The 25499-nt window shown below is 38.8% G+C and overlaps 1 protein-coding gene across 1 annotated transcript in view; it reads right to left on the bottom strand.

Moving 5' to 3' along the window:
- The window catches only part of LOC148013713 (nicotinamide/nicotinic acid mononucleotide adenylyltransferase-like), a 46829-nt gene extending 42747 nt beyond the window's left edge, over window positions 1–4082 (bottom strand). Inside the window, exon 1 of the mRNA XM_087668507.1 lies at window positions 3761–4082. Coding sequence (XP_087524633.1) covers window positions 3761–3966 — 206 coding nt within the window. The 5' untranslated portion in view covers window positions 3967–4082. The remainder of the gene's footprint in view (window positions 1–3760) is intronic.
- Between the last annotated feature and the right edge of the window lie 21417 nt (window positions 4083–25499).

Here is a 25499-nt window from a genome sequence, read left to right as displayed (position 1 = left end):
TGTTGTAATTGAGAGTAGAACTCAGAAACCAACCCCTACATTAACTCAACATTGGTTGTAGCATTGCCCGCTCTTCACTGACAGATGTGATCAGGTGAGCTAATCGAGGGTCCTTGGTACCAACGACGAGGTCCCAAAGTCCCTTAGATTCAAGCACTTGTTGCATGAAGTTCAACCAAGTGGTGAAATTTGACCTGACGAGTCTTATTTGTGAAGGCATTTTTTACCATTGCAACAGGAATGGTAGTGCTAGGAGATGGAGGTGTGTAATGGGAGTAGGGTAAATAGGGGGAATAGGGCGGGGGAGCGGAGTACGCTGAGAAAGGAATCTCAGAGTGGCCACCATGCATACGAGAAGTGTGCATAGCGGATCCACTATGGACAAGGGCAGCTGAGTATGGGCATGGTAACCACCTGTGAAGCCCATGCTAGAGGGATAGGGACACAGGGGGCAGAGGATGGAAATCCCTGCGTAGGAGTGACCAAAGGGATGTGGGACGACAATCCATAAGCAAAGGATGGATATCCATGTATCTGAAACGTCAAGTGGGGGGTTTTTGAGTATCCAGGGGTAGTGAGGGGGATTTCCATCACAACCGTCCAAGAGTGAAAGGATGTGGTAAAGTGGGGGTATGTCAAAGGTACAGTGTTAAAGAGTGGCATTCCCCCTAACGATGCACCAAGAGGTGGAGTGATTGGAGGGTCGGCAGATGGTGAGATGGAGAAAGAGAAAGTATTTGGAGTAGAGATAAAAGATCCAATCCCTAGTGTGCTTTGAGTAGAAGTGGAATGTAATCCAAGATTTTGGAAGAATGAAGATGTGAGTAGATCAAAATGTGGAGAAGATAGTGGTGGGATGGAGTAGAGATATACTTGATGAAGAATATCTGAATCGAGAGCCTCCTCTATTAAAGTTAACATATTGAAAATCATCCAGATCCTGCACAACAAAAGAAGAAACAGGAGAGGGTTTAGGTTCATACGACTCATAAGGGTTACAGAACTTGGCACAAGGCCTCGCTATGATGAAGGAGATAGATCGCCAAATGCATCGAATATCATAGTCCCTCCAAGATCAAGGAGATGGCCAATCTCACCAATCGGTCTAGATAGAGTAGTAGCACTCGTTGGAGTGTAAACCTGACTGTATGTGATGCGCAAGTACTCCTCAAACTCTTCATCTATAACATGACCAAAATGAGAAGAAGATGATGGTAAAGGTAAAGGTGTGGCTACCTCCTCTTTGAGACCATAATGACCTCTCAAAGTGTCCAATGATGGAGAAGCCTAATAGGGTGTCATAGGATCTAAAGAAAAAGGTGCCTGAGACATTATGAGTCAAAATCAAGTCACGTGTGAGTCTTGCACAAAGACTAGCCTCCACATTCACCGCAAGATACCGTTATAGCCCTTTCCCACTTGGCAATCAATTAGATCATCATCTTTTCTCCTTCCTTGGCAAGTGCACTCTCCATCGTCTTCCTCCATCTTTGGTGTTGCTATCATCATTAGCCTGATTTGGTGCCCTCACTGACATTGTGGCCTGCGTGCACGAAGTGATCAATCCTCCTTCTATATTCAGCATTTGTTCCTTGTTCAATGAAGGCTTCTTTTCTTCTTCCCTTGCAAATTGTCTCTCTCTCTTCCTTTGTGTTCGAGTACCTTCTTCCATTGCACACTCTCACAATATCTACCATTGGTCAAGCATGCAATCAATCATGCAATCCATGCTTCTACCAAGTGAACCCATTTGAGATAGTTTATGAACGGCCTATTAATAGCAGCTTCAACTATGCTTTGGAGGACTCCGTTAGGAACTATCAAGCAGATCAACTAATTGTGGATATGGATTGAATGTTGAAGGTGGTTCAAGCAAATATTTAGCAAACCCTATTGAGCTAAAAATGCATTAAAAACTGATAAGCTCATTTGAGCAAGCCCAAAAAATGTAATTACCAAAACTTTTACTAAAAGAGAAACGCATTCCTAGAGAGTTTCTGTGTTCCATAAGCCAAACCCTAACTCCACTCATCTATTCATAGCCAGGATGCCCACCATTCAGCCTTATCCTTATTTTGTAGATCACATCAGTCCATACTCTCTCTCTTCTGCTTTTGGCATGCCTAGTTTTCAGCCTTGAGCCCACATCCATCAGCTATCCAGCCCTTGCCAACTACAGCCACACTCACTGCAGTCAATGGCGTCCCAATTTCCAGCCACCACCCTACTGCCAAGAGGTGTCAAACAACTGCATCTGCAGCCTGTAGGTCATCGCCAGCAGCCTACTGATGTCATCAATGCACTTGTGCTGCCTGCATTTTCAGGTTCTACAGACCAACCTACATCAGCACACCCTCTCCAAGCTATCGTCTGATTGTTATTAGCCTCAGGTGATTATTTTCCAACACTTTTCGGGTGGTACACTACTGCATTTTGCCACATCCTACCTCAGACTACTACATTTTGGTTACCAGCCTACTGCCCTTCCATTCTCAGTATTATTTTCACTCCAACTGGTGGTTAGAGTACTCAGGATCTATCTCCAATAGACATCACACTCCCATTGCTCTCATTGCTCTGCCGTGGAGCATGTTGTACAATTTTTCCATCATTTACAACATTGATTCATTCACTTCAGAGTTTGCTTTCTTCTTTGTTTGTGTTTGTGTTTTGCATTTATTGCATTATTGTCTAAGTTCTTGTATTCTAGTCATGTTCGTACATTCTGTGTTTTCTCAATGCAAACCCTAGCATATCTTCACATACCCAACAACAGTAAAAGAAGGAGCCCAACAACCATTGGTGTGAGTTGAACTTCCAAGAGAGTCAATGGTGCTACCTCAAGATCCAAAGGTAGTGTTTAAAGTGATTTGGGGAGTCTAGCACCTCAAAAGAAGGGCCTTTCCACATTTTTTAGAGCTCAGTGATGTGACCTACCAATTGGAGCTACCTTCTAATTGGAAGACGCATCCAATGTTTCATGTGAATAATATTGCGAGTCCAATTGCACTTCATTTCCATCTTTCCGCAATGTCTTGCCAATTGCACTTAAAAACAGCACACAATGTATTTTTTAGATGGGCTCCTTGGAACTTTTAAGGCATCAAAATAAAAGAGGAATACCTACTCTGCTTTTCTATTGATGGAACATTGTCAATGCTTTGAGTATTGGGACCAATTTTGGTTATCTATGCACTACCGTCATCGTCCTTGTCGAAATGTACTAATCCTGAAGGTTCTTGTCTCTTGATTAAAATGGACTGGTCTATCTTTCCATGCAAAACCATGCAAAACTGTAAGTCGGGGCATACACAGCTATGTAAGCATAAAGATCGTATGCTAAACAACCTCAAAGTTTAGACCGTGCATAGCAATGACTTTCTACATCTCTACTTAGACTTGAATTTAATTCCATGGTCTCAATAAAAAGCTCTGTTCTCAACTCCCGCCACCAACAAGGAAGGAGGAGCTATGCATACTCCTTCATCCACACGTATAGATACTTGCTCGATCATACACTATGAAGACTAATGCTTATGATTCGACAATTAGAGGCTAGGCTAAGTGCCTATAGTTCAACGATTAAAAAGCCTCTGGAGCTGCTACCATTTTCCTCTTATTGTCAGAAGCTAGACAATCGTCAGGCCCTAGAATTGGTTATTTCAGTACTAACATCGAATGCTTGATCCTTTTGCCTACCAATCATATGAGAAACAGAAACAAGGGATTGCTTTTAACCTTCACGCTGTGGAAAGCTCACCAGAAGTCATGAGGAGAAGGCGAGTGTCGTTCTGAGACAGGACTGATGCGTTCGACATTGGCATTCTTCTTGAATTTGGTAGGAAGGGCATCAAGCTCGTGTTTGAGGTCGTCGAGAGTACAGTCTGGTTTAGGCTCGTAAAGCTGCTCAGGGCTGGCACTCTTTGGCGTCAGACTGAGTCTGCTCAAGGACACTGGAGAAGCCATATCCTAAACCTTTGGAGAAATCAACGAGTTTAAACTGCGTATTCCATTAACCTTCAACCTGCGGATTCCGTTCGCACGTTGACAGACGGACGTGTAGGAATTAGTCTCTCTCTCTCTCTCTCTCTCTAAAAAAAACTACCATAGAGGCGCTAAAATTAAAACTAGGTCGACACGTGCAACTCAATAAAGGTGCCTTTGTGCAAGGATGATTTTTTTAATAGTAAATTTAATAAAATAAATAAATATAATTAATAAATAATAACAATATTTCAATAACTTTTATAAAAAAATAAAATGAAAAAATATGTTATATAACATGTCGAAGAGTTGGCACAAATCTCTTCGTAATTAAATAATTATGGGAGAAGGTGTCATTCTCCCGTTCATTCAAAATACTTGATTTTTTAAAGTTTTACGTTTTTATTTTTTTACATTCGAAAGTTCGTTACGCTTTCGTTTTCGCCATACATTCAAAAGATTGTTTTCTTTCATTTTCATTTCACTGCTATTTAACTATTAACTAACATAAGTTTGTCTACTAGTATTGCAACTATTAATTACATACTAACTATTACAAATACTATTAATATTACAAATGTGTATCTAATTTACTAATTACAGGAGAACTATTAAAATTACTAATGAAAACTAAATAAATAATCGTGTTGACTAATTATAATAAACTAATCATGTTGAGTAATTATAGTAAACTAACCTTGATAAAACTAACCATTCCAAGGACGGATGAAGACTAACTAATGATGTTGACTGATTATAATAAGCTAAATAGACAAAGGACAAAATTGTTTAAACTAATCCTAAAAAGAATGAACAACAAAGATTTGAATCTAACCTTAATAAACTAAAAAGACGAAGGACAAAACTATTTAAACTAATCCTAAAAAGAATGAATGACGAAGATTTGAATCTACCCTTTTATCTTGCAAACGCGATGACCAAGGAACTAACGTACGCATCTCCACACACTTGTGTATGACCTTCCTCTCTCCTCAAATAAGAGACGAATTTCGTAAAGAAGAGAATGACCCATACTACTTAACTCTCCCCCCTTTATATAAGCTTAAGGCTTCCCAACATTCAAAGCTTTCCTTTAAGCTTTTTAAAGCTTTCGTAGTTTACAAACTTGAAAAGTCTAAAAGCTTAAGCCTAAAAGCTTTCAAACATTAAAGCTTTTCTTCAATTTTAGGTGTACGCTTATTTTTTAGCCCAAAAAATAACAAAAAAGATCATTACAATACATCACATAGCTGCACTTGTAATAATTATAAGAGGGCATTCATGCGATGAGTTTGAAATTGTATCTAAAACCTTCAACGAGTTTGAAACTGTATCTAAAAAATACTATAGAGGTACTGAAATTATCCTAAACCTTCAATGAGTGAAAACTGTGTATTCCATTCGCATGCTAACAGACAAAGTGGCAATCTCTCTCTCTCTCTCTCTCTCTCTCTCTCTCTCTCTCTCTCTCTCTCTCTCTCTCTCTCTCTCTCTCTCTCTCTCTCTCTCTCTCTCTCTCTCTCTCTCTCTCTCTCTCTCTCTCTCTCTCTCTCTCTCTCTCTCTCTCTCTCAAAAATACCATAGAGGTGCTGAAGTTAAAATAATTATCAGAGAGCTTTCATTCGATGAGTTTGAAATTGTATCTAAAACGACAGCACAGTTTGTGTCAATGTTAAAGGTAAATGATGAGGTATACTCAGTCTTGACGAAGGGTGCCATGTTGTCTCTTGCTTTTTAACTGGTTATAGAAGGTCAAACGTACCAAACTATCAATAAATTTACATAGATTGTCCTAAATTGCAAAAGTTAGCAAACACATAAAAAAAGCCCATGATTTTTTAGGTGACCTTTAATCATGAATTGCAAATAGTGTGTTGTGACTATCCCATGAGAAGGCACTCTTAGATGTACAAGAAGTCATCTCACCAACATGCAAAAGCCATATTCACCAATGGGAAAAACAAAACTTTAAAAAGTCAATAATATGAAATCAACAAAGAGAAAACTTGTTGAAACCCTAGAATGTTAAGAATATCCTATACCATTCTGCATGAGAAGTGACTGGAATCTTCTAAAAAAAATCTATAACCATGGAAGCAACCACATCACATAAGACAACCCCTACCTATATCATAGAAGCCTATTGCCACAATGTAATAAGCCTCTAAGGCAACCAACATCACCATGAACCCCAAAGGCAAAGTCAAAGATAAAAGTATCTCTAACACATCAAACACATCAAATGTGCTAAAGGCCAATCCAATGTAAGTGAATGAAACAAATGAGAATGTTACAATTACCATGTGCCAATCTAGGGTAACCTTCCCAAGAGGCATATGATGTGTGTGTGTGTGTGTGTGTGTGTGTGTGTGTGTGTGTGTGTGTGTGTGTGTGTGTGTGTGTGTGTGTGTGTGTGTGTGTGTGTGTGTGTGTGTGTGTGTGTGTGTGTGTGTGTGTGTGTGTGTGTGTGTGTGTGTGTGTGTGTGTGTGTGGCTTTATGGGATAGTTAAGGCAATTAAAGCCTTAGCTAATCATAATTATGAACCTCTCTCACAAAAGGGAGTGCAATGAGGAGATTTTGAATGGTGAAACCATGTCTCCCAAATTACCATGAGAGAGAGTTCTCTCTCTCTCTCTCTCTCTCTCTCTCTCTCTCTCTCTCTCTCTCTCTCTCTCTCTCTCTCTCTCTCTCTCTCTCTCTCTCTCTCTCTCTCTCTCTCACAACCAAACCCTCTATTTGAGGCCACATCAACTTTGACACAAATGATAGGTGCTACTAACACAATGTCTCATGAAAGTTGTGTGGTCAACATCTATCCACCTCTCTCAACCCCCCCAACATCTCCTTGTAAGCACCCATTAGCCCTATCCACCATCCTTTAATCCCCTGCCATCTCTACCCTACTTATGTCACCTGCCTATCTCCCTATCAACCTCTACCCTTCAGCCCACCTGTCATCCCTCAACCCCCCTCCCACAACTATCCTACTTGTGTCACCTATAGTGCCAACCTCTCCCACCATCCCCTCGATCTCACCATCCATTAGTCCTATCCCAATCAATCCATCCTCTATTCCTTTTTGCCACCTCCAATCCCCCCATGTTTACAGATTGCAATCTTGCCCCTATTAACAGTGAACATGTCCCCCTACCATTCATTAGTCCTATTCCAATCAATCCCTGCTCTGTTCCTTGCTACCACCTCCCAATCCTTCAGTCCACCCTATTTACAAACTACAATCCTACCCTTGTCAATAGTAAACCTATTGTGGAAATGGTTGTCCCTCACCTACACTAAAATGGCCATCCCCTATTTTGAAATATTCTAAATTGAGCTCTCCCACAAGCCCAATACAACAAGAATGTCGCCCCCCAAAATGGGGAAGGTCAAAATAGAGCAGATGATAACAAATGCCATCAACAAAGTCAAGAAGGAGTATGACAATGGATTGAGTTTAGTGAATAAGTGGTTGAATGATAATATTAAAAGGCTAGAATCAAAGATCAAAGCTCGAGATGAAGAGATTCAATCACTTAGGCAACAACAATTGGACTAAAATTCAGCTCATACCCAAGCTTGGAAGAAGGAGAAATTCAACCTAGCATGACCAAGGAGCTCACCACGTCAAAGAGAAAGTACAACACCTATAAAGGAAGAAAGAGGAGACCACAAAGGAGACCATTTCTTTAGCAAAGATGCTCAAGAAAACCCAACAACAAGTAGAGGAGGCTAACCAATGGATTGAAATTGCAAAGAAGAGGAAGCAACCAACACACATTTTCACCCCTAGAAAAACATTAGGTAGGTAGGATTTTTGTCTCATACCCAAGCTTGGAAGAAGGAGAAATTCAACCTAGCATGACCAAGGAGCTCACCACGTCAAAGAGAAAGTACAACACCTATAAAGGAAGAAAGAGGAGACCACAAAGGAGACCATTTCTTTAGCAAAGATGCTCAAGAAAACCCAACAACAAGTAGAGGAGGCTAACCAATGGATTGAAATTGCAAAGAAGAGGAAACAACCAACACACATTTTCACCTCTAGAAAAACATTAGGTAGGTAGGATTTTTGTGGCTTGATCATTTTTTGTAACCATTTGTTTTGTTGTTTTGTCACTGGATTCTATTTTGAGCATGAAAACTTGATAGCCCTGATTGAGATTGGTATTTTTCTAGATAGATTAGAGCAGGACTTTTATGGTAGCTATTTAACATCATGAAACATGTATATTTTATTGCTGATACTCTTGCACATCACAAGGATTATGGAATCACGAGCACTTCACATTGCACTTGTTGAATACATTGCACTATGGGATCTTGTCTCTTGATTTTATCAATTACTTCCATGCCCGTTGAGCACTAGCATGGCATGATGCTTACTACAACTATATGCAGTAAACCTTAGATGCACACATACACCTTTCATTGTGCATACACAACTTTTAACATGCATGAGAGTTAGGATATTCATCACCAAAATTAGGAACCGTTGGATGAGAGGAAAGGTGGATGGGTGAGTTTTGAGGGTCGTGAAGGATGCCTACACTTGAGAGGAAAGGTGGATGGGTGAGTTTTGAGGGTCGTGAAGGATGCCTACACTTATGAGATTGGATGTTTTCTTGGTCAACATCATGAGAACCTTTTTTTTTTAGCAATTGTGAGATTTTGGGTGGGTGGAGCGGAATAAAACATTTCTTCTTTGTTGAGTGATGAGTGGTGAGGCTAAGAATCATAAAACTAAACCAAGGATCTGTGTTCCATTTTGCATAAGGTGCGAGCACTCATAGATCATGCTAGACACAAATCTTTTCAATGCATCTATCTTTTCACATATGGCATTGCTTTGTATGATTGTATGGCATGGGTTCTGAATTTTGCATTTTCTTTTCAAACCATGAGAGATTGAGCATTATGTACATTCTCAAGCATAATTTTGGATAGAACACATTGTATGGAACCAAAAAAGCAGGAATATATGAAAGATCAATACCCATTTGAAGATGCAAAGGAGACTTGAAATTTTAATTTTCTCAACAACTATATACATCTAGCTATTGCTCATATGGTGTTGTGGTGTTGGTTATTCATATCAATTTTGGGAAATATATATGCTATGAAGGAATGGATGATCAGTGAGTCTTAATAAGATATATTTATTTTTTCCAAGAAGATTGTTAATGTGTTAAAAGGAGATGTTATGGAGTTCCTACTCAAAGACCAAAAGTTTGCCTTTCAAAGGACTCAGATATAAATGGAGTTATCATCTTCTTGGTATTATAATTTGGTAGAGGATGTTCAAGTATCAACTCACTAGTTAGGTTCAAATGATGGGCCTCCAACTATGGAGATCGTGGAAAAGAAACTCATTCATATGTAGAAGAAGGAGCTTGCAAGCTATCATTATTTCAAAAAGGGGGATTGTTTTGGACTGCTTGGGTAATTGGGGTAAAAAAAGAAGATAGTTGGAATGAGCATTCAAAGGAGAAGACTCTGGATGTGACGGATGGATAAAAGATCAGGCTAAATTGCATGCATGTTGGAACCACAATGTAGGTTTCAACTCAAGGGTCAACGTGTTTTAGAGATCAATATTATATTTCTTTTGTTGAGTGGTCATAAATCTTATCAATCACAATGGATTTCCAATGACAGATTATTTGGCTAGCTTTTGAAAAAAATATTTGTGAGGGTCTTCTTGTTGGGGGTAAAGGCGCCTCCGCCTAGCCGCTTGTGTATTATTACACTGAAAGTACCCACCACTGTACACTATAGGTGGCGGGCGCCCATCATAGTCACTTATTCTTTATCCTTTTAGTGACAGTTTGAATAAAGGAAGGCTCAGCCACATCTTGTGGTTGTTGGAGTTTCCATTTATGTCTCTCTCTTCTTGCTCTTGCTCTCCACCATAGCTCACTTCCAAGCAAGCTTCGATCCTTCTCACCTTTCAATTGGTATCAAAGTGAGGCTTCCCAACTTCCTGAGCTTGGTTCGTGGCATTCTTAGCTTCCATTCAAATACCTATAGCATTGGGTCACCTTCCCGATAGTCATAGCTAACCTTCCCAAGCTCCCATCACTCCTCGGCTTCCCGAGCACCTTCCCAGCCTATTGAGGCACCCTCAGGGCATTGCTATAGAGGTATTGAAGTGTTCTTTTAGTATTTTTCTTCAATTCTTAGGTTACAGTCAAATAGGGCAGCCATAGCTCAAAACCTTGGAGATTGGATCTTACTCCTTCTTACATTTGGGCACTTGAGGCTTGTTGTGGGCCTCCTTGGGCACCCCCCGGAGCCTCCAACCACTACCATTGAGGCCACGTTGATGCACAAGAGCAGAAGAAGGGGTCAGCAAATTTGCGCCATTTTTTTGGTTGTTCTAGACAGCACACTATAGTAGCTCATCTACTCCTCATTGATGGCTATGTCATGCTTCTTCGGGCTTGGCAATGCACTTGGCAATGGTCTCTAACTTCGGTTGAAGCCTCCTTGATCATTGGTATCAGTTTTGGGTCTGATCTGTACATTCCTAGGAATGTTTACAGCAATCCCACAGTCATGTTATGCACAACTAACATTGGCATATAATGCTATTCTTGTTTGGGCACTTCTACTTAACTAGTTTGGTACCTATTGATACCTGATTGTTTGGGGGATGCAAGGCACATGCTATGCCATCATTTTTGACTATTTTCTTGCTGAAAATACTCTGTTTTGAATATAAATCATTGTTGTACCATAGTGGGCTGAAGCCAATTATCTCATGTTTGGTTATGCCTATTGGTTTCAGGCTATGTCTTTAGGATATGCAATGAAGTATTGACCTTCGGGGTATGACATTGAGCTTGTGTTTGGTTTTGGAATGCTTTTGAGCTTGTATTAAGCTCCAGTTGGTTGTTCTTCACTAGCATTTGGCTTCAGTTGGCATGCTTTGGACCAGTCTATGCCTATTGTCACTGCTTGACATTTAGGCCTCTTGCATTTATGCTTTGGTTAGATATGGATGCCACTTGGTTTGCCCATGCTTGACCCTTACTTGGAGCTTCATCTTTAGATGTATTTGAGCATTTTGGATCTATTGGGCATTACATTTGGTTGTCAATTGCATGCTCTTTGAATGCTTTCAGACTTATGCTTTACAGGTTTGAGATAGCTTGGGATTTATGCTTCGGATGTACCCTACTGGGATTTGGCATGTCTGATGCTATGTATTTGATGTATTAGAGCATTGCTTGCTCTCTTTGTATCTGACTTCACTTCCATTGGGAGCCTCTTGGTATATTCAGATGTACACAGAGTCTTATTTACAAATGAGCATGAGCTTGTGGGACAGTTACATACATTTACTCTCTTGAGAGCTCTATGCTTGGAGTTTGTCTGTAGTGGGCTGATTTGATATGACTATTGAGGCATGCACCTATCTCTGTCACATGTTTGTCAATTTTGTAGGCATCTTGGATGGTTATGTATTGAGCTTTTTGCTCTATCAGTTGTGCTTGTGCTTGGTCTCTTCTCTTACCCGAAGACCCCTTACATGCATGACTTCTGGACCTATGAGATGTCTCTTGCTTGACAAGTTATTGGTTTGACAGTTCTTGGTACATTCTTGCCCCTGGAAACTCATTGTTGGATGTGTCTTGTTACCTAGCAGTTGCAGTGGCATATATATCAGTGATTGCTTCATTTTTGGGACAGTTTTACATACTGCTGTCATTTATTACAACAAGCTAAAATTTGTAGATTTTGAGCACTTCTATGAGGGTAATGCTTACTATTTGATGTTATCTTGGTCATAATTGGTGGCAGGTGCTTCTCTTGGTGAAGTCCACCATTTCAGCCAGTTTTAGCAATGGTTTTAGTGCATTTTGTGCTAATTACAACAGCCTGCAATTTTACTTTTTTGCTTTGATTTGGGACAGTATGGCTGGTCATTTGAAAGATATAACTCTCTTTAACATTGCCAAGTTGGATGGTACCAACTATGGGTATTGGAAGTCCCAAATATGGCAAGTTTTGGTGCAGAAGTTGCAGATTAAATCCATGCATTTTAAGGGCGTTAAACATGAGGATATGGATGATGATATTTGGTGGATGGAAGTTGATGAGCTATGCAAGTCTACCATTATTTTGTCACTCTCAGAAGAGGCCCACCATAATGTTGTTGAACATGAGAATCAAAGTGCATGGGATTTATGGGATAAGATTCAGGAGCTTTATGCGCATTAGAGTCCTGCGTCACAGATATATTGGCTGAAGCAGTTAATGGACCTTCACATGAAGGAGGGGACCTCCCTTTCGCCTCATTTTAGTCAATTTCATGCTATCATGAAGAGTCTGTTGTCATAGGGTATTGAGTTCAAAGACAACTTGCACCCATTGTTTCTGCTTGGCACCTTGCCTAAATCATGGGATGTCTCCGTATTGCCATATGCATGAACAAGCTTGATGGGCTGAAAATCAAAGATGTTGAGAGTGCTTTATTTGAATGAGGAAATCAACAGGAGAAACAATGATGCTTCCCGCTCTTCACATGCATTGACTGTTAGAGGTAGTAGAAATGGCAGGCATGATAATGATCATAAGGGCAGGGACTCTCAGAAGTCTAGGTCCAAGTCACATGGTTGTAGTAAGTCCCGTGGATGGAAGTTTGATCTTACCTGTAATTATTGTGGGAAAGGAGGACATATTAGGCCGCAGTGCCATAAAATGTGCGATGATAAGTGCAAGGAAAAGGGAAAAGAAAAAGTGCAAGAAAAGTCTTCTGAGCACAATATTGTACCTACAAAGTCCATTGTGAAGATAGAAGAGGTTAATGTCATTCATGCCACTGATTCAGATGATGATTACATACTTGCAGCTTCTTCATGCGATGTCGTACAGGCTTCTGAGATACATTCTATGTATGCGCAGTGCTGGCTCTTGGATTCGGGTGCGTCCTTTCATGTGACACCCTGTCAAGATTGGTTTCATACCTATCGTACCATGTTTGGTTCTGTGCATCTTGGTGATGACAAGTCTCTTGACATTGTGGGCATTGGAGATGTTAGGCTGTAGTTTCCTTCTGGTAGTTCTTTTATTTTGCATGATGTACGCCATGTATCTGTGTTGACTCGTAGCCTTATATCAACTGGACAGCTTGATGATGCAGGGTATTTTGTTTCTTTTGGAGACTCTGCATGGAAGATTACTCATGGCGGCTTGTACTTGGAAGAGGTGCCAAGTCTGGTAGCTTCTATCCCCTACTTGTATCAGGAGCTACATTGGATCATGTTTTGTCTGTGGGTTCTATTCCCCATGTATCCCTTTGGCATGCTCGTTTGGGGCATATGTCTCTTAAAGGAATGAAAATGCTCGGTGCTTTGCAGTATCTTCCGCCTTTTGACTCTTCGCATTTTGATTCTTGTGATCATTGTTTGTATGGCAGGCAAACTAGAAATACACATAAAAAGTTTGGTAAGAAACACATGGGTAAGCCCTTAGCTCTTGTGAACTCAGATATATGTGGGCCCATGCCTTGTCAGTCACTTGGTGGGGCAAGGTACTTTGTTACTTTCATAGATGATTACTCACGTAAGGTTTGGGCTTATCCCATTAAGAGAAAATTCAATGTCTTAGACACATTTCAACGTTGGCTTGCATTGGCAGATAACCAGTCTGGGAAAAGGCTCAAATGCCTAAGGTCAGATAATGGGGGTGAGTATGTATCACGTGCTTTTGAGTAGTTTTGTGATGAGCGAGGTATTAAGCGTCAGTTGACTGCCTCTTACACCCCACCCTAGAATGGTATGGCTGAACGCATGAATAGGACCATTTAGGAAAATTTTCGTAGTATGCTTAGCCAGGCCGGCTTACTGTAGCACTTTTGGTTTGAGGCAGTTACTACTGCAGTGCATCTCATTAATAGGTCGCCTTTGTTGGGGGTAAAGGTGCCTCCACCTAGCCGCCCGTGTATTACTACATTGATAGTACCCGCCACTATACACTGCAGGTGGCAGGCGCCCATCACAGTCACTTATTCTTTATTCTTTTAGTGACAATTTGAATAAAGGAAGGCCACACATTGTGATTGTTGGAGTTCCCATTTGTGTCTCTCTCTCTTCTTGCTCTTGCTCTATGCCGTAGCTCACTTCCAAGCAAGCTTCAATCCTTCTCACCTTTCACTTCTTAGTCATCGTATTATGGGGAGAATCTTTGCTACAATCAGGGTTGACAAAAATTGATTGTATATTTTTGTAGAGCTGATTGGCTTGGTAAGTCCCCCTACTCTGAATAATCATTTTGGCTAGCCTAAGACACTAATAATTTTGCTCAAAAGAATGAGGCTTCAAAGGCAAGTAGTAGATGATCCATAGGTTATCCACATTCGAATTGGCTATTTGCAGCAAAAGCCATTGCTTCGACTCTATGATCATTGCCATCCATATCTTCATCATGATCATGATTATTTGCCTGCTAGATTTGGCTAGATCCAAAATTTAGTGTTCTCTGTGCAAAGTGTCTCATTTTTTTGTTATCTCATTCATCACAGCATTGATGACTTACATCGATCACACAAAAAATTCATATTTCTTAACATGTGATGAGATTAAAGATGGCAATATTTTTTCACACTGGTGAGATTATGAAGCAGTTGGCGGATTGTTTACAAAAAAGATCAACATCATGAAGTATTTTGAGGAAGTAGCTAGTTCATTCTTGTTGTTGTGAGGGAGGATGGGTTGTTCATGTTCTTCAATCTATGTATCATGGGCACCTTGTCAGGAAAGTGTGAGCCTTTGAAGCATTCACACGTCTCATTATTAATATGGAAACTAAAGCCTTTGAATTGGTTATCCAAACCACAAGTAAAAAACAAAACTTAATAAGGAGGATGGTAGCCGCGATGACTACTTGGAGTTTGAAGATGAAGATATGGACAAGATCTAAACCTCATCTAAACACAAGAAGGTTGGTTTGGATTTTTTCCCTGTTTATGTTCAGCGCACATGAAGATGGATGATGAAAGCTACAAACACAGAAGCTGCTGCTTTTGGTGAAAAGTCAATGGATGTGGCAACCTTTTAAAAAAAGGAGAAAAAATCTAAATAAAGACAATAGATAAAAGCTACAATGTTTTTTCTAGAAACTTAAATTGAAGTTTAAAAGCTTTTTAAAAAGCCATGTTATGAGGATGCTAAAAACTATATAAAGAGTGTGGGGCAAGAGAGTAAGGACCCTTCTCTTGGTTTTGCAAAAGACTTAATTAAGAGAAGAGGAGGGTCACAACCAAGATTTTGGAGCAACTTGTGTATTTTTTGAACTTCTATATTCCTGGTACTAAAGGGTCGATGTAGTACCACAACAAAAAATGAAGTATGAAGACTTTGAGTGAGAATTTCTTCAAAAATCATTGTGTATTTCTTTTGAGGTTGTAGATGCTCTACATTTTGTGTGTTTTCAATGTGTTTATGATAACAAAAAGCTTTGTAGTTGAATTTGTGGATTGGATGTGTTGGTGTTTTGGCTATAAATTAACAAAGTTTAATATTCAGACAAAGTCAATTACTTTACTAGCATCCTTATCGTCTCGTTTTCAGGTAGCGTGAGAAGTTTATCTTCAAATAGTGCTCGTGAAAGAACGTATCTATAACAACCATAAGTAGCAACACACTGGAGGAGGAACAAAAAAGGAATATAAGAGCACTAGAGTGTGCAAGTGACGGGGATGAATATGCATGAAAAAGTGGAAGAGGATACCAATGAGCTATACACATTAATGAATATCAAGAAAGACATGCATGTCTTTGCTTGGTGAATGGGCAAGAAAAGCACAAAAAACAAGATCTCGAAAGAGCATGCACTCATCCTCCGCTTCCCCACCATGGAGACTAGGAGTGATTCCCTAGCTCAATGCCATACATTGAAGGGGACTAGGGTGTTCTTGGGTGATGGTCTCACATCAACCCACCTAGCCCACACGAGGGAGTGCATGCCAAAAATTTACCTTATTTGTGCTATAGATGTGGGAGAGTTTCCTAGAGAACTATAAGTATCATTTTGTTGAAAATTAATCATTCACCTTATTTACAACCTTCACAAGGAGACTTAGATCACAAATTGGAACCTTTCCCTTGTGTTACTTCTCCCCATAAAGCTGCTTAGAGGCATAGTCCATTACACTAAAAAGAAATCTAAAGATAGATAAGTGGGCTTCTAAACAAAGGTTTAATTAGACCTAGTTCATCACACTTTGGAGCACCTATACTTTTGGTAAATAAAAAGAATGAGTCTCATAAAATGTGCATTAACTCTAGGGCACTAAATAAGATGATTGTTCATAATAGATTATCTTAGTGCAGATGACTTGTTAGATAGATTATAAGGAGGTGAAACATCTAACTAAATAGATATCAAGTTTGGGTATTATCAATAGAGCCTATAGGTGTGTCTACGATTGCATTTATGACACTATTCGATCTTTATGAATTTGTTTTTAACCCTTTTAGATATACTAATGCGTTGTTGTATTTACAAGGTTACTTAATGATATTTTTAATTATAATTTTTAAATCATTGTATTGTTTGATGATATCTTAGTCTTTAGTAAATAAGAGGAAGAGTTAAGAAAACATATTTGCATTATTTTGATTTACTACATTAAATAATTTGTATACAAATTTAGATAAAAGTATATTCTTTTGATATATAATATGATATCTAGAATATGTGGTGTCAACTAAAGAAATTTTTGTGGATCCTAACAAAATTGATAACATAAAAGAGTGACCTACTATTCATGAGTTAGATCGTTTCTTGGCTTGGTTGGTTTGGAGCTAGTCAACATTAAGTCTTTTGGTACGTTGAAATATCTTTTGACTCATGGATCACTATTACAATTGCTTGACTTCAACCGATCTTTCTTTTTGATTGTTATTGATACCAATGACTTGTTTGCAATAGTTGTACTTATGCAAAATGATCATCTTAGAATGTATGGGAGTAGAAAACTCAAGCCATCTGAGTAGAACTATAGCTCTTATGAAAATGATTTTTTTGCAATAGTCCATGCTTTAGATCTTTGGAAGCATTATCTTAGTTATTCAATGGGTTCCAAAGTTCTAATTAGGCCTTCTTTGCAAGCTATAAAGCATTTATTAACACTATTTTTTATTGACACATCTTTTACTCAAAAAATTTATCCAATCATTTAATATCAACTAAGTCATTACTTAGTTAATATAGTGGTTGATGCACTTAATTGTTTTCCTATTGAAGTACTTGCTTGTTTTTGACAAGATCAACATGTATATTTGAACAATGTTTTATTAGTTGAAATTCAAACATTTGATTCCATGATTCCTATTTATGCTTCATGTGATTATTTTTCTTATACATAAAATACATTCAAAAATACAAATGATACCTCTTTTAATCATTATATGTATGTGAATGGATTTCTTTACTATGAGAATAAACTTTGTATTATTATACCATACTCCATACATGGGTCATGCATGTATCACACATGACTGAGATGGATGGACTAATAATCATTTTTAAAGGCAGCAAGTCTTGAAGTGGAAGCAAGAGCTATGGTGAAAGAAGCAAGAGTAAGAGAGAGAGACACAACACGTGGGGACTCCAATAGTCACAACGTGTGATTGGTCTTCCCTTTATTCAAATGTCACTAAAATAATAAATAATAAAATGATAGTGGTGGGCATCCGCCACTTGTAGTGTCGGTACGAGTACTGTCAGTGTAACTAATACACGATCAGTTAGGCACATGTGGCATTAATCCCAACAACCTTCCACTTAAAGGCGAATGTATCCTTAGTGAGGAGAGAATAAGAAAAAGTGACAAAATACAAATATATATATATATATATATATATATATATATATATTACAAGAGGATGAGGAAAGACGTCATCTCATCCACAACGCCCATCAACTTCTTAAGGAAGGCAAAGCACTCTATGGAGAAACTTTTAGTGAGCAGATTTGTAGGATTTTGGTCAATTGAGATCTTGACAAGTTCAATGGACGTGTCAGGACCTAAAATGGGCTCCACACTAGCTTTAAGGCTCAAGCTAGGCTCTTATGCTCACCAAACCACCCTCACAGCCTTGCAGTAAAGAGCATTTGGTTGAACGCTATATATTGCTCTAAATAAATCATGCATTTATATCGATTTGTAGTCCAACGATTTTTTCCCATTCGATTTCCAACAGAGGGAGTATACCACACATATAGGTGACTAGCACCTCGTCGCACACACATACAAAGCACCTCCTAGAGCTGACCGCTATGGATCTTACAACTCTCCTACACCTCGGGAGCCCCAGGTGTGCTGTTTAAACATAAAACACAATTGTAGCATTGTTCACCCTTTTTCCAAATTGCACATTCCGAGATATATTTTTGTTTCTTGACTTAATCAATCCCCAAAGAAAATTGTATTATCCTATAGCTCAAGGGTTCTCACACTCTCACTGTTGGTCGATAGTTTTAACAACCAATTGCAATGCATCCATGAGACTTTCTCTTTCTAGATACCATGTATAAGAATGCAAATGCAAGGTGTAATGCTATATAGTGCTCAAACAAATTAACCAAAATTAATAAACATGTTGTGTGAAAAATATTTTTCAATGATTTTCTTTCTAATGTATTACTTTGTTGTTGAGAAAAAATACCAAACTAATCAATGCTATTGTCCCTTTAAACTTCAATAAAGCGATTCCTATATATCATAATATGCATGCAAATTAGAATTTAACTAATACTTAACTTTTCACAACCCCTTTCTCCCTACCGTTTAGGTTTTGCAATCGTGCACTATTTTTAAGAGGATGTTTCATGTGAATTTTTCTATGTAAAAGAGTGGCAAACACACACTTTCACATAAAAATGAAGGTAGACTGAAGTAAATCCCCATACCCTACTACCTTCACCATACATCCACACACATATACCTAATTTATTATTAAATTTTATGTATAGAAACTATTTTAATTGTAAAATATTATTTTTATATAGTTTTATAATTTATTTTAATATTAATGAATTATTTTTCTTTTTTAAAAGATTTATGAGATTTATGAAGCATTTCTGGATTCTGATTCAACATTATATTCAATACAACTCCATAGGAACACTAATTGAGCCATAAAAATCCATGAAATTATCAACTTTCTACTAAATCCTGCATTGTGGGTTTTACGGTTTTGATTTCCATTATGTGAATTGCTAGAAATTACTAAATATTTTATACGTTCAAACATATTCAAGCATATTCATCCATTTTCAATAATTTTCCATAACAAAAACGAAAGATTAATCATAAAATTCAATAAAAGATTGCTTATGCTATAATTTTCATATGCATCCTATCGTATTTAGAAAATGAGAAGCCGTAGATGCCTCCTTTGCATTTCCTTGTCCCATTCCTCTCATCTCATTACAAACCAGAATCCATTCTCCCTTATCCTCTCAGTCCATATGAAAGGGTTTTAAGCAGGAGCATGGTGTGGACTTTGATGAGGTCTTTTCTCCTGTGGTTAAGATGACCACCTTGCAACTAGTCTTGGCTTTGGTTACTCAGCTTGACTTGGATTTATACTAGATGGATGTCAAGATGGCTTTCTTACATGGGGACTTGTATGATGAGATTTATATGGAGCAGCCTAAGGGCTTTGCAGAACCTAGCAGGGAGCACCTAGTGTGCAAATTGAAGAAAAGTTTTTATGGCTTGAAGCAGGCACCTAGGGAGTGGTATCATAAGTTTGATGCCTTTATGTCACAGGGCTACAGCAGGAGTGCTATGGATCCGTGTCTTTACACGAAGAAAGCCCGTGATGGTTCTTTATTGATTTTTGGTACTCTATGTGGATAGCAGGGAAAGCTCATGCTAAGCTAGATGCTCTTAAGGCTCAACTCAAGAAGAGCTTTGAGATGAAAGATCTGGGACAGGCCTCTCACATACTTGGTATGCACATTAGACACGACATGCATTAGGGACTCCTCTACTTGTCACAGAGGAAGTACATTCATAAAGTCCTTGAGCGCTTCCGCATGTAGGACGTAAAGCCTATTGACTGTCCATTGCCTTCTTATGTGAAGGTATCACAAGCTGATTGTCCGCAAACAGATGAGCAGAGGGCCAAGATGGCCAAGATTCCCTATGCATCCGCAGTGGGCAGTCTTATGTATGCCATGATAGCCACTCGTCCAGATATTGCCTTTGTAGTTGGTGTTGTGGCACGCTATATGGCTACACCTGGCAAGAAGCATTGGGATGTCGTGAAGGGTATCATGAGGTACCTGAAGGCCACTACAGATATGTGCATATATTGTGATAGCCAGGATACAGGAGTCGTGGGGTACACTGACTTTGATTATGCAGGACATGCAGATAGTAGGGAGTCCACTTCTGGCTATGTATTCACCTATGCTGGAGGTGCTGTTTCTTGGATGTCCAGGGTGCAGAAATGCACAACCCTTTCTACTACAAAGGCTGAGTATGTTGCAGCCACTGAGGCTTGCAAGGAGGCCATTTGGTTGGGTCGTTTGGTTGCTAACCTTGGTATTAATGCTATCCCTACACTGCATTCGGATTCTATGAGTGCTATTCAGTTAGCCAAGAATCCAGAATCCGGTGTTTCATGTGAAGACGAAACACATTGAGGTGAGGTATCACTTCATACGTGGGGTCGTTGAGGACAAGTCTGTTGACCTTGTCAAGATCTCGACTGACTAGAATCTTGTAGATCTGTTCACGAAAAACCTCTCTACAGAGCGCTTTGCCTTCCTTAGGAGGTTGATGGGCATTGGATGAGATGATATCTTTCCTCATCCTGTTGTACATGTGTACATGTTGTACTATCTTTTTTGTTTTTTCTTTTCACTCCTCACTAGGGCAGATTCGCCTTTAAGTGGGAGGTTATTGGGGGTAAAGGCACCTTCACCTAGCCACCAGTGTATTACTATACTGACAGTCACCGCCACTGCACACTACAGGTGGCGGGCGCTCGTTACCGTCACTTTATTCTTTATTCTTTTAGTGACACTTTGAATAAAGGAAGGTCCGGTCACACATTGTGACTGTTGGAGTTCCCATTTCTTGTCTCTCTCTTTCTTGCTCTTGCTCTCTTGCCATAGCTCTCGCGTGCAAGCTTCGATCCTTCTCACCTTTCACCCTACACATAATAAGACTTCAGTTTATTGAAGTTTACTTTAGTTTTGAACTCTACTCCTTGCGAATCTGCTAAAAGGGTTGTAGAGCCATTCTTTCCTACACAGACAATCTTATAAGGACCATCCCATTTGGATTCCAACTTGCCTTGGAAAAGCTCATGATGATGGGCATCATAATATAGGACCAATTGACCCTTGGATAATATATACTTCATAGCCTGAAGATTATGAAGCATTTTCATTCACTTTTTTCCTACTTCCTGATGTAACAAGGCTTGCAACCGAATCTTGTCAAGATGTGCAAGGAAAATAAGCCTTTCTTGCAATGCTTTCTGTTCACCAAAAGAATGGTTTAGAACGAACCTTATTATAGGTAGCTCAATCTCCAAAGGTAAAACACACTCTTCCCCATAAATTGATTTAAAAGGGGTGTGTCCTGTAGTTCTTTTGAATGTCATATTATAAGCCCAAATAACCATATATATCTTCTTATCCCAATCATGCTTACCTTCCGATATAGTCTTAGATTAAATCCCCATAAGTTGCTTATTAGTACTCTCTACTCTCCCATTAGCTTGGGGGTTGTAAGGAATAGTCTTATTATGTTTAATCTTCATCAGAGCTTTTGTCAAAACCTCAATCACTTTATTCAAAAAATGTATCCCACGGTGGTCAGACACAAGCTCCTTAGGTGGACCAAAATGGCAAACAATCTATTTCAAAATAAAACTAGCCATCTCCTTGGCATTATCCTTCATCGTAGTGTAAGCTTTTGACCATTTTGTGAAATAGTTTGTCGGCATAATGATATAACAGTTTTGTGTAGTTGGCAAAGGATATATAGGTTCAACGAAATTAATGCCCCACTTCTCAAATGATAGTATAGCCATGATAGGAGTTAGTAGTAGGCATTTCCTATTCTCCCTATTGTCATGCCTATGATACATTTCTTGACATACACAAATGCATCCTGGAAAATGGACAACCACCAATATCTAACTCTCAAAGTTTTCTACGTAGTCAACCATCTAGCAAAGTGCCCTCCACAAGCGGAGTCATGACATTCTTCCAAGATAAACGGAACCTCATCTGACATGATACATCAACAATAAACATCATCAAACCCTTGTTGATGTAGTATTCTTGAAATTAAGGCAAATTTCAAGGCTTACTACCTAATTTTTCTCTTTTTAGCCTTTGACAAAGTGGCTCCAGCCTCTCCTATGGATAGATAGTGTGTTATGGTAGCATACTAGGATAGAATGGAGGCTGTATCAATTTTGAATAGACTCTCGAGGTCACTACTTTCAGCCAAGACTTCCTTTTCCTTCGCAAAATCCACAAGATATCCAATGATGCCATGCAACTTTGGTAGCTTACTCCTAATTTCGTAGTCAAACTCTTGCAAAGTGATTAAGGTAGTCAAGCAGCTACAACTTGTTCATCAATAGCCTCAACCCCTCTAGCTTTGAATAAAATACTAACTTTTTACATAGAAGGTAGTATCTAAATTTCTTCATTGCAAAGACCATCCCAAGGCACAGTTTCTCTATGTAGATATAATTAATCTCAAACACCTCTAATTTGCGATGACTGGCAAACACAATCGGATGGTACTACGTCTTTTCCCAAATCTAGGCTAAACAACAGAGTTGATAGTGTACATCATAGGCATTGAAAGATATATCACCCCCTTTTAGGTGCTTTCAGGACTGATACTTTTGCCAAATCCTGCTTCACATCCTCAAAGGATACTTGACATGAATCACTCCAAACAAACAGACAGTTAAAGGACAATAATTTTGCCAATGGCAATGTTCTCTCAACAAGTGTATTAATAAATTGTTGATAATGTCCTATTGACAACAAAAAGCTATGTACTTTTTTAGTAGTACGTGGTAGACTCATAGCAATGACAATCTTTATCTTTTTAGGATTGGTCGTGATACCAGCAAAGCTAACCACATGGCCCAATAACAATCCATAGGGTGCTCCAAAGACACACTTTCTTGGATTGGGAGCAATGCAAAACTTCCTACAATGCTCAAAATATTTTCTCAAAATAATCAGTTGTCTCTCCCTTGTGGTGGCTGTCCTTAGATCATCAATAAAGACGTTTACTCCTTGGGAGAAATATCACAGAAAGTTTTATTAGTCGTACGTTGCCAAGTCCCTAGTACGTTGCATAATCCAAAAGCCATAACATGATATGCAAAGGTACTAAATGCAATGATAAATGTCATTTTCAACTTATCTTCCTCTACAATAGCCATTTGGTTATAACCAACGAAGAAATCCATAAACAAATAGATATCCCTATTCACTAATTGATCTAGAATCCAATTAATAAATGACAGTGGATAGTAATCTTTGACCATTTGTTTATTAAGCTCCCTAAAATCTATGCAAAGTCAGATTTGATTATTTTTTCTATTTCCTAATAACTACTAGCGAATACCACTTCGTGTGTTGTATAGGAAATATCAAGCTTGCCTTATGCAAAAATTTTAGCTCCTTAAATAGTCTGTCCCTTAGCTCAAAGGGCATATGCCTCACTTTTTGTAAAATAGGACGGCTACCCTCCTTCAAGAGAATAGTATGCATAGCTAGAAATACCCCTAAGCTCCAAGCAAAAATATCACGGAATTCTTAGATCAAGGACACATAGTCCTTCCTCTCTGTGGAACTGAGCATCGATCCTAATTTAATCGGTTGTGGCTTATTCAATGTATCGAGATCTAGCTCAATCACATCTGCATCTTTGATTCTGTCTTGAGCTTCTATTAGCTCATTCAAACTCACTTGGTAGACATTTTTTGTAGTGGACCCTCTCTTGATTCATCACTTGACGAAGTCTCACTACCAGAAGGATCCTCTAATGTATCTAATTCTATCAAAGATAAGTGCATTCTCTTGCTTTGAGGAGATTTAGGATATGCATTCACTATTATGAGTTTTGCACCTCTGCCAAGAATCAGATGATTAGCGGGTATATCAACTTGATAGTTTGATTGCAAGATCCATGGCCTTCCTAATAATACTTGATAGCTTGGCCGCCCTGCAAAGCTAATAACCCTAAAATCCAAAATCATTCCACATTAGCAAAAATCATGTGGACTTTGTTAATGCAACCTTTCGGTTGCTTTAAACTATCATTAGCCATTTGAAGAATTGTGGAGGCATCCCTTTGGATTTTTAGTCCCAGCCTTTCCATCAATTCTGAACTCATAATGTTGATGGAGGATCCTGTATCCACAATGGCGTGGTCCACTAATATGCCGTTAACATATGCTGCTACCCTTGGACAATGCTTTTCGGCATGTTTAAACCAACCATCTCCCACACGGGCTATTCCCAAGGGTTTGACAATATACAATATAGCCAGTACGAAGAATCTTCTTAAACTCTTTATGTACTCCTAGAGATAACTTGATCAGCTACATGAGATTCACATTATGCTTTGCCTCACAAAGAGAATTAGTTAAATCAAATTCATGATAATTAGCAATAGTTTTCTTCTCTTGCCATACCATTCTTTCTCTTAGTCATTGAATGAACTTAGGTATCTCTTTCTTGGCTTTTATCTTCTGATTTGGTAGCTCCTTATTGGAATCAGTTTTGCCATCAACAGCTTTTAGAGGACTGGCTTCCACATTAGGGTTAAAAACTTGCATCCCCTTATTGTCCTATTTAGGGTTTGCCTCACTAGGTTTTTCATTATCTCTGTCGTATTATTTAACCTTTCGTCCTCTTGTAATGGCTCGTAAATCGGAAACCTCAATGGTGTTGACATGCACATCTTTGATAAGGCAAACACCACTACCATTAGGCATTTATTCTACGATAGCTTTTTCTTTCTGCAATATTTTCTTCATTAGGACCAAAAAGTTTTAAAACATCACTTGTAAGAAAATGATTAAGTTGCTAATTAGAGGAGGTCTAGAAGAAAAAACCCTCCAAATTTGGCTGCCTGGACTTGATTAATGAGAGAATATATGATTCATTTAAAAGGTTGGGTATTAAATATCTTCAATCTTTAATGGACGTTAAGTGCCACCTTTTCAATCTTATTCTCTTGGAAATTGCAAATCTTGTATTTTTGAATTTTCACACTAAAAGACGCTGTTCGTTTGTGCTCCTGGACGTTCATTTTCTGCACCTCTCTTTCCTGTGGTTTTATTTCCTTCTCTGTGATATTGTTGCCCCATTTAGGGATCCCTACCAAAATGTTTACCACAGTACCTCTTCTAGCAATACAAGTGTAGCCCCACTATGCAAGTATAAACTTATTATTAAGTTAGATCCTGTCTATTCATCTTGGAGGAGTATACACCATCGA

The sequence above is a fragment of the Lygodium microphyllum genome, chromosome 26, assembly GCF_053477565.2.
Source record: "Lygodium microphyllum isolate KBCC chromosome 26, Lygodium_microphyllum_v1.1.10, whole genome shotgun sequence".
Lineage (NCBI taxonomy): Eukaryota > Viridiplantae > Streptophyta > Polypodiopsida > Schizaeales > Lygodiaceae > Lygodium > Lygodium microphyllum.
The sequence above is the reverse complement of the archived record's forward strand: the minus strand, read 5'-3'. Positions and strand labels throughout refer to the sequence as shown.